At 40.6% G+C, this 10,403-nt stretch overlaps 1 protein-coding gene across 1 annotated transcript in view; it reads right to left on the reverse strand.

The window, feature by feature from the left end:
* DPYSL3 (dihydropyrimidinase-like 3) overlaps nucleotides 1–4,001 on the reverse strand; it is a 35,153-nt gene extending 31,152 nt beyond the window's left edge. The window contains exon 1 of the mRNA XM_008581588.1: nucleotides 3,917–4,001. Within this exon, the coding sequence (XP_008579810.1) occupies nucleotides 3,917–3,936 (20 nt within the window). The 5' untranslated portion in view covers nucleotides 3,937–4,001. The remainder of the gene's footprint in view (nucleotides 1–3,916) is intronic.
* Nucleotides 4,002–10,403: the final 6,402 nt, after the last annotated feature.

The following is a 10,403-nucleotide window of genomic DNA, read 5'->3' on the forward strand; positions in this document are numbered from 1 at the left end:
GAAGGAAGGAAGGAAGGAAGGAAGGAAGGAAGGAAGGAAGGAAGGAAGGAAGGAAGGAAGGAAGGAAGGAAAGAGACGACAATATGTTGAACTTTCAGAAAGAGAGAACAAACCTAAGGATACTAGAGATGGGGTGGAGGGGGGGTGGGGGTTTGGGAAGTGATAGGTCGGGCAAAGGGCATAAAGAAATATCATGATTTGTGGGCCGAGCCCGTGGCGCACTCGGGAGAGTGCGGCGCTGGGAGTGTAGCGACGCTCCCGCCGCGGGTTCGGATCCTATATAGGACTGGCTTGTGCGTGCGCTCGCTGGCTGAGCGTGGTGTGGGCGACACTACACCAGGGGTTGCGATCCCCTTACCAGTCACGAAAAAGACAAAAAAAAAAAAAAAAAAAAAGAAAGAAATATCATGATTTGTAAGAATGGATATGCTAATAATAAATAAAATTTTTAAATTAAAAAAAATTTAAAAAATAAAGAACAGGTGTGGGAACTTAGCTATCTTCTAAGCAGGTTTATCTGTGCTCCTAACAAAAGGACTCTGGGCCTCGGTCTTGGCTCCCAGTTCCACCCTTTGCTGATAATTTGTCCATCAATCACAGCTGATGGTAGATTCAAAGGAAGAAGTCAAAGCTGCAGATGCCTCCACCACCAGCTGCTTTTGTGTGCTCAGCTCTCAGGAGAAGCTTCAAGCGAAGGTGATTATGACAACCTCCACCAGACACAGCTTCACCCGGGAAGCTTCAGAGCATCCCAAGGAGGAATGTGGACAGACTCAGCAGGGGAACAAGCCAATGAGTATCTCAAAGGCACATCTCATGAAAAAGGTGGCAAGTAAAACTACTCCCTGCATAATGTCACTTACAGATCATCCATGTGGCTTGGTTTTTATGTGATTTCACATTCTTAATTTAAACGGCTGGTCAAATCTGTCCACTATGGATTTCAGGTAGACCTGTGATTCAGAAGCCTCTATAATATCATTAAACACCTTCTACTCTGAGGATATATGTACCCCACTGCCAGTGGCATGAATAATTTTCTCTTTTGTTCACAGGCAGCCAAGAAAGATACTCTTTTGGGGCAGTAAGAAGTCCACCACTGGCCTGCCAAACCCTAAGTTCTACAACTAAAATAAAGTACTCCTGACATCTCTAAGAGTTCAACTTTACCACATCAGCACTGGGCCATTCCAGAGACACCACAATTCAAAACACACTGTGGAAAAAATGCAGCCTGTGATCATAACTCCATTCCAGTCCAGATACTGGCCAATTGTGTTCCCATTTTTCTCTCTTGCTGGTTTTCCTCTGAGGGAAATTGGGAACCAAGGCATGAAGAACTGCCTGCCTGGTATGTGTTTATGTATGCGTTTTCACCCACTTGGACAACTAGCACAACACCAAGTCTGAAACTTTCCTCTGAGGGAAATTGGGAACCAAGGCATGAAGAACTGCCTGCCTGGGTATGTGTTTATGTATGCGTTTTCACCCACTTGGACAACTAGCACAACACCAAGTCTGAAATACAAATGCCTTCTCCCTTTTTCTCCACCACACCAATCAAGGTCACATTAATCCTTGAAGGTTCAGCTTCTATCTCCCGTCCTCAGTCAAGTTTCTATTGACAGCCAAGCCTACTAATTAAGAGTGTGGCTGTGCTCTGGATACAGGCTATCTGGATTCACAGTCATGGCTCTGCCAGTTACTGGCTGTATGACCATGGCCAAATTACTCAACGTTACCATGCCTCAATTCTTTCACCGGTAAATGTAATAACATTGCCTCCTCCACAGGGTTGTTGTGTAGATTAAATGTTAATATGTGTTAAGCCCACAGCACACTGTTAGACATAAGAATTCAATAAATATCACCTATTATAATTAACAAGCAGCCCTCTCCCTCTTCTGAATCTCATCTATTCTACTAATTTAATACTGGACATTGCTACTACCAGGTAATGTCAGGTCCTTTGCATATGTACAGATATCTCAGTTGCCCTATAAAACTGTTAGGTCCTTGGGGGCAGAAAACATGATGATTTGAGCCCCAGTGATATCTATTGTAGTATGTGACATATCACGTGTCCAGTGCCTTAGACAACTGTCCGGCACGCATAGCAAGTACTCCATGAACATTCATAGACAAACAACTATGTAACAACTGGAGAGAATTATTTCTGTTCTTATGTTCTGTGAGTTAAAATTGCTGTTGGAGATACACAAAACTTCAAGATTAGATGAAGATCACATTTATCTAACCTTCTCTCTGCCACCGACACACTCATCGATAGTTAAATTCCTTCTATAACACCCTTGGCAAGTGGCCTTCCAGTCTTTCTAGCAGAGGTAGTAAAAGGACTCATATTATGTATTCAGCTCTGGTAGTGGATGCTGGAAGCACTGGGTGAAGATGGATTCTGAACCTGTATTTAAGGCTCAACTGCAAATAGGTCTGTGATCGATTAGTGACGCCTGTCATGACACTGAAATGAGGAAGAAGCATTTACGTACTAAATTTTTTCCATCTCTGCAAATCACTAAGTGAGGAAACCTGTACCAGCAAATAGAGCCAACTATATATAATAATTTTTGTAGTAATAGAAAAATATAAAATCAATGTGACATATTTTGAAGAAATTACTGTTTTATATTGTTTGGTTTGCCTATTATTTTCATTTCTCCTACTTCTAACATGAAAAAGTAATGATGTAAATTGGCCAGGCAACTATGAACAAATATATTCACCCCTGCATTTGTTCATTCATTCACTCATTCATTCAATGCATTTGACTAATATGTTGACCTTTAGCAGATTATTTACTCTCTCTTGGCCTCTGTCTCCTCATCTGAGAAAAGCAGGTAATAAATTCATAGGGGTGCTGGCAGATTGAATGAGAAAAACCTGTAAAACATTTAACATGGTACCCGGCACATACTACATGCTCAATAAAAGGTACCTCTTATCAGATCTCTATGTGCTAAGTGCTGGGTTAAGAGTTGAGGATATTGAGATGAACAAAATATGGTCCTTGCTCTCAAGGGGACCTACCAGTGTCAGAATTGCTATAACTGATAAAAGCACAGAGTGTTTTGAGAACTTAGAAGGAAAAGCTAGCCTAGACTTGGGGCCTGGTAAACAATGTCTACCTACAGAAAATTGTATCTGAACCAAGTTTTTAAAGGTAAGTAGGAGATCTCCCATAACCAGAACCTTAAACTAGCCAATGAAGTTGAATAATATAAAAATAAAACTAAATGAGGCCAGAGGTGGCTAATAGGGTGGGGTGGATACACCAGTCTAACACATCTTTTTAGTGTGTTGGTGCACCTTGCTTTACATGATCAAAGAGTGTGTGTAAATCAAATCTTCTTTTAAAGTTCACTATGTAAGGAACCCACACATTAAAGTTACCTGACTCTGCTGCTTACAGGCATCTAATAGCAAACCATTTTGGAAAGTAATTAATATCTTCAATGAGTCTGTTAAGAAATTTTGCCAGAAATGCATATCCTGTCTGTGTTCTGCCCATCTAAGTCCTACTCTTTTTTGTCAAGGTCCTGTTTAAATATCCTCTCCACCCCAAAACCTTACCTCTAAATGGACTTCTCCTTTCTGTGTACTTCTAATCACTTATCCTGATTTCAACTCCTTTGGTACCTACTACGCAAGGCCTTATATTTTTAGGGTGCTGTGATTTGTGCACATTTTTCAGTATCCTGAAGGACAGTGGTCACATCACCACTTTTCCATGACCCACAGAGCGCCATCAGTACAGCTTGCACAAAGAGGCCCACAGCATCATTCTGTTGATTGAATTTATATTTTTCATTTAATTTATATAATCCAAGCTACTTTCTAGGCCATTAAAGAAGAGAGGAAGCACAAAAAGATAAAGAGAAGGATTCTATATACGTACTTTATTAAGCCATCTTCCATGTAAATATCAGCATAAAAAGATTGATCATCGTTGACGATTCTGCCTCCCTTGATAAGGAGACGGTCACTCTACAAAAGAAGAAAAACATAAGTCACTCTCATAGCTAGGATTTCAGAGAAGAGTGGTCTGTCAAGGTTTTCCAAATTCATCATTCTAGAGGTCTAATAGAAACACATTTACTAAAGACATCCGTGTGTTCCATGCACTCAACATTTGGACTGAGTGTATTTGCTCCTAATTCAAATTATTCCAGAGTCTCACCTCTTGCTTCTGCAGTCTATCATAGCCACTTGGAAACACAGCTACTCAAGTAAGCGGGACATTCTTTATATTATCTTTACTGGTTCAGTAAGCACTAAGTATTTAAAGTGGGATAACATATGCCTGAGTGCCTAGCACACTGTCGGGTATTCTGTTGACAGTCGGTGATTCTCAAAAATAGAACTTAGTATCAGGCATACGATAAAACAGGCTTTTAAATGTATTTATGATGACATGGGGACATGCTCAGTCATGTTATGTTTAAAATTCAGGATATTCATACTTGTGTGCACACATGCATACAAAGTCATAAAATGTATAAGAAAACCACTAGATAAAAAAAGACAAAATACTGATAGTGTTTAACTCAGAATGAAGAAATTCTGCAGAATTTACCTTTGCTTCACAACATTCAGTTTCTCACATTTCTGAATGTACTTTTTAATTGTTTTAATTATGAGAAAAATACAATCTTTTTAAAAATTTTAACTTAGATGAAATTTGGATAAACGATCTAAGTGGAAACAATGAAAATATACTCCAAGGTTATTAACAAAATAAACATATATTTTATATATCAGTCAGGAGAGGGACAAATTGGTGTCAGCTCTAAAGATCACAACTTTAATTAAATGAATGGAGTTTAGACTGGAGTATGGGGATCAATGCAGCCTTTTGGGTTCATGGGGGAGAAAGAATTCCCAGGAGCCTGGTTGGGCGAAGATACAGCATGAATAAAAGACTGGTAGGCTGGATTTGGTGAAGAATTCAACTTAGAGACTTCTACTCCATTCATTCATTCATCCATCCATCCATCCATCAACCATCCACTAATTCAGCAAATAATTATTTAATATGTGTTACTAAATAGGTGGGGAGGGTACAGTTGTGAATGAGTCATACCATGTCATTGCTTCTATGGAAATTCTTTATTGTCTGGCAATAAAGAAAGAAAGTCAACCAAACAAAACAATGTAAAAGTGCCATTAAATGTCACAGAATATAGGGGAGAGAGGCTTGTTTAAACAGAGGCTGGAAAAGGCCTTTTCAAGGAAGAAAACCTTAGATGGGGTAAGGGGAAAAGAACTCCTGGCAAGCTGAAGGAATAGCATGTGCAGAAGCCCTCAGGTAGGAATAAGTTTTGTTTCTTTGAAAACCTGAAAAAAAATCAATGTGGAGGGAGCTTAGGGTCCAAGGAGGAAAGTAGCATGAAATGAGGTTGGGGAAGTAGGCAGGCTAATCATGCTGGGATCGGGAAGAGTATGGGTTTGAATAAAAATACACAGAGACACATGGAAAGATTGTAAGCAGAGGAGTGAAGGTCTGAGTTGAGAAGGTACTTCTGGATTGCACTGTTCGGGGCAAATGTTCTCTATGGCTATTTGACTATGGGGATTTAGAGGCACTGATCCCTTAAGGGGTCAAGGGCAAGAAGACTTCATATTCAGGGCTAACCATGATCATTCCTTTGATGCTGATTCTTGGCCCCTGTTTGAGAACACTAGTTTTCAAAGAGGATATAGGTTCTAGAAGCCCTGCAAAACAGCCCAACTTCTGGCTTCAGAAGTGAAAGAGTGTGAACACGGCCAGAAAATGAGTTGAAGGTAGGGCCCCATGTGGGATATAGAAATGTACACTTAGCTTCTCCTGCTTCCAAGGTATTACGTAAGAATAAGAAATTTCATCATGTCCTATTGTCAAGGGAGAGGATTTTAAAAAGATACAGATCAATGAGGAGTTTAGAAAAAACTTACATATATGGCAAGGGAGATGTGCTAATGAGGTCAGATAGAAACTCCCACCACATGATCTATAAGCCACTCATGATCTGGTTTCTGTTAATACATCCACCCACATTTCTATCATGTATTGCCTCGCAGTCTATACAATGGTAAAACTACAAAACATGTAGTTCTCATCACCTATCAGGCCCTCTGGCCACCAAGGCTTTGCAAAATGACTTTTGTTTACCTGGCATCTAGCAACTATTATCTCCTTTGACAAGCCTCCAGTCAAATGGTTTCTCCCCAAACTGCTGACTTTCGAGCACATTTCATCAGCTACCACTGCGATTTACAGTTTGAACAATTATAATGTCCTACAATAGCTGATTTATTGTTCAATTATCTCCTGACTAGACCAAAGACTCCTTTAGTCTTGGAACCATGTGTCTTTTGATCTTTTCACCTTAGTTCCAGTGCTTATCCTATACAGCTGATATATAGTGGTCAAACAAATGGATGAAGGGTGGGACACAGGAGTTTGTATTATATCAGTGCTATGGAAAGACAGCTGAGTCAGAAAGTTATGTGAAGTGGCCAGAAAATTGGAGTTTTAAGAAAAAAAAAACAAGGCTGTGTAATCTACTGTTTTAACAGTACTACAAAATTATATGAGGCAGTCATAGGCCTGTGCTCCCAAACTAGTCTTCATTACAAAAATATATATTCCCAGTCCCTGTTCTAGGCCACTGCCTTGAATTGAATGCCCCCCCAAAATGTAACTGACCCTCCCCCACTGTAACTGTTGAGGGTGGGAAATCCTATTACGGTAATTGAAAGATGGGGCCTTGAAGAGGTGATTAGATTGTGAGGACCTGCCATAGGTGGTTTATTGGTGGTCATGGACGTGGTTCTGAGGGCTTTAAAGGGAGAGCACAAGAGGAGCTGTCTCTCTGTTCTGCCATTTTATGTCATGTGAGACCCCTATGTTACTGCAAAGCCCCCACAAAAGAAGACCCTCACCAGATTTGTTCCCTTGACTTTGGACTTCCCAGCCTCTGAAACTGTAAGCAATAAATTTTGTTTTCTTACAAATTACCCAGTTCCAGATATTTTATTATAAGCAACAGAAACAGACTAATATAGCCACCCAACCCATATTTTCTAAGCTCCACAGATAGCTCTTATGCAGTCACCAGCCAGCCCAGCACCAAGTTACAGACCAGCACCAGGAACCACTGCCCCATACAAAGATGACAGAGCACCTCTAACAGGATCTTCATAATAATAATAATCTTGATAACTGTAAGAGTTCCCTCTCATAGTTCAATGCTTTTCTGACGTTCTTTATCTTTCCAGCAAAGAGCCAAACTGAACTGGTTTTTGGAAAGGTGCCAGTTTCTGTCTGAATTGAGACCAGCTATGAAATACGACCAGCCTAGGGACATTCAGCGCTCAACCATTGCTGTGATCATCAGTTACTTCAACAAGCGTCAAATGTCAGCAAAGGGGCAAAAGCTATCTCAGGCCTAATGTACAGGAGGGGGATAGTCAGAGCTGATCCAAGTGGAATTAACACCATTGAGATGGCCTCGTCGGAAACTCTTCCAATGGTAATTAAATAAACCCTTTATGCCTCAATAATCAGGAATCTAAACAGAGCCCAAAGATAAATGATAGGTCTCGTGTAGGTCTCAGAGAAGGGAGTAATAAGATGCCTGCTCCATGGGATATAAGCATTAGTATTGTTATTGTTTGTTTTCATCATACAGAGCAGAAATGTCAAAACCTGAACTCACAGAGTTCAAACAAATGCTTGTAACTGACCCTCCCCCACTGTAACTGTTGAGGGTGGGAAATCCTATTACGGTAATTGAAAGATGGGGCCTTGAAGAGGTGATTAGATTGTGAGGACCTGCCATAGGTGGTTTATTGGTGGTCATGGACGTGGTTCTGAGGGCTTTAAAGGGAGTGCACAAGAGGAGCTGTCTCTCTGTTCTGCCATTTTATGTCATGTGAGACCCCTATGTTACTGCAAAGCCCCCACAAAAGAAGACCCTCACCAGATTTGTTCCCTTGACTTTGGACTTCCCAGCCTCTGAAACTGTAAGCAATAAATTTTGTTTTCTTACAAATTACCCAGTTCCAGATATTTTATTATAAGCAACAGAAACAGACTAATATAGCCACCCAACCCACATTTTATAATCTCCTCAGATAGCTCTTATGCAGTCACCAGCCAGCCCAGCACCAAGTCACAGACCAGCACCAGGAACCACTGCCCCATACAAAGATGACAGAGCACCTCTAACAGGATCTTCATAATAATAATAATCTTGATAACTGTAAGAGTTCCCTCTCATAGTTCAATGCTTTTCTGACGTTCTTTATCTTTCCAGCAAAGAGCCAAACTGAACTGGTTTTTGGAAAGGTGCCAGTTTCTGTCTGAATTGAGACCAGCTATGAAATACGACCAGCCTAGGGACATTCAGCGCTCAACCATTGCTGTGATCATCAGTTACTTCAACAAGCGTCAAATGTCAGCAAAGGGGCAAAAGCTATCTCAGGCCTAATGTACAGGAGGGGGATAGTCAGAGCTGATCCAAGTGGAATTAACACCATTGAGATGGCCTCGTCGGAAACTCTTCCAATGGTAATTAAATAAACCCTTTATGCCTCAATAATCAGGAATCTAAACAGAGCCCAAAGATAAATGATAGGTCTCGTGTAGGTCTCAGAGAAGGGAGTAATAAGATGCCTGCTCCATGGGATATAAGCATTAGTATTGTTATTGTTTGTTTTCATCATACAGAGCAGAAATGTCAAAACCTGAACTCACAGAGTTCAAACAAATGCTTCCCTGGGGGTACTCAGTTTACACCCCCCCATTAGTTATATTTATTCTATTAATATTATCTATAGAACTTTAGATTTTCTAAAACCTTGAGAAGCATGTTGGAGAGTGTATTGTTCCCATTTTCCAAATGGGGAGATACATGCAGAGAGGTGAGTGACTTACTCCAAGTGACAGAGATGATTAGTTCCAGTTGGAAGTAAATGCAGGTCTCCCACCTCTTGGCACCACACTGGTTTCTCTTAGGCCATGGTACCAAGTTTATTTAAACCTTATGACAAGTGGTTCTTTCTGCCAGGCTCTCTTCTCTGACATTGAACCTGACTGTTCCAGTCTGGAAACTGCTGACCAGTTTCTCTGCGGTAGGTAACTTTAGGAATCCAATAACTTTTAAGCTGCTGCTTATAAAATCAGTGCATTAAATCTGCCCCTTATGGCCTAAATGTGTTAATGCTGTTTATAAAGAGAACTAATTTATAATCCAGGGTAGTCCAGGCTCTTAAAGTGTGATAAAAATCTAGCCTTTTTTCTTTCACTAGGGTATGATAAAGATTAGGAAAGTCAACTATAAAATATTCTGAATTTGTGAAAGAAAGGGAGAGAAAAGAGAGAGTAACAAAAAAAGAAGAAAGGAAGGAAGAAAAGAGAGAGGGGGGGAAGGGAGGGAAAAAGGAGGGAAAGAGGGACGAAAAAAGAAAGCAAAGAAGGAAGGATGGAAGGAAGGAAGGGAGGATGGGGAAGGGAGTCGGGGGAGAGGCAATAAATTCTGTAACAAGTGATGTTGTTAAGAAGGACTGATTCAAACCAGAACAGGGAATAAAAGACAGAATCTTGAGCTAAAGCCTATTGGAGATGTTGGTTTCCATTTTAGTTTTGCTCCCCTTGTCTTCAACTTAAAGAACGTAAATTACCCCTTTGTCTATCTGAGGTAATGCGAATATGCCTCCTGGAGAAACCAGAGCCCTCCATGGACTTCTTCCCAGTCAATAAAATCAGCCTGAGAACAGTACTTAAGACACATCTGTTCTATACTCTGCAGACATTCCAGCAGCTCCGAATAAAAACTATAATCCTATGAAAAGAAAAAGAAACTATAAAATGGAGAATGAGTCTTCTGAAATCAAATATTTTGTTACCTGCATTCAAATCACAAAGCGCAGTGGGGATTCAAGATCATTTTAAGATCCAGATGAAGGTGCAGTTGATTATTTAAAATAAATTCCCATTTGAGTATTTAGATTTGACTTCCTAAAAACATTCCCACTCAAAAAAATATCAGAATGGATAGACTAAATAAATAAAATCTTGTTTTTTCTTCCCCAAAGCAGCATCATTTAAAGAGTGAGAAAACCAGACTTTCTAAGATGGTTGGGAGTTATTCAGGAAAAGGTACTGCACGCGGCGGCGCTCCCGCCGAGGTTTCGGATCCTACATACAGACCGGCAGCTCACTGGCTGAGCAAGTTGCGGGCGCAACACCAAGGGTTGCGATCCCGTTGCCGGTCTCGGTCTGGTACGGGCGCGACAGTGAGGGTTGCGATCCGTTGCCGGTCACGAAAAAAGACAAAAAGGAAAAAAAAAAAAAAAAAAAAGAATTATTGGGCCGGCCCGGTGGCGCACTGCTACAGTGC

This window comes from Galeopterus variegatus, unplaced genomic scaffold (genome assembly GCF_000696425.1).
Source record: "Galeopterus variegatus unplaced genomic scaffold, G_variegatus-3.0.2 Scaffold2401, whole genome shotgun sequence".
Taxonomy (NCBI): domain Eukaryota; kingdom Metazoa; phylum Chordata; class Mammalia; order Dermoptera; family Cynocephalidae; genus Galeopterus; species Galeopterus variegatus.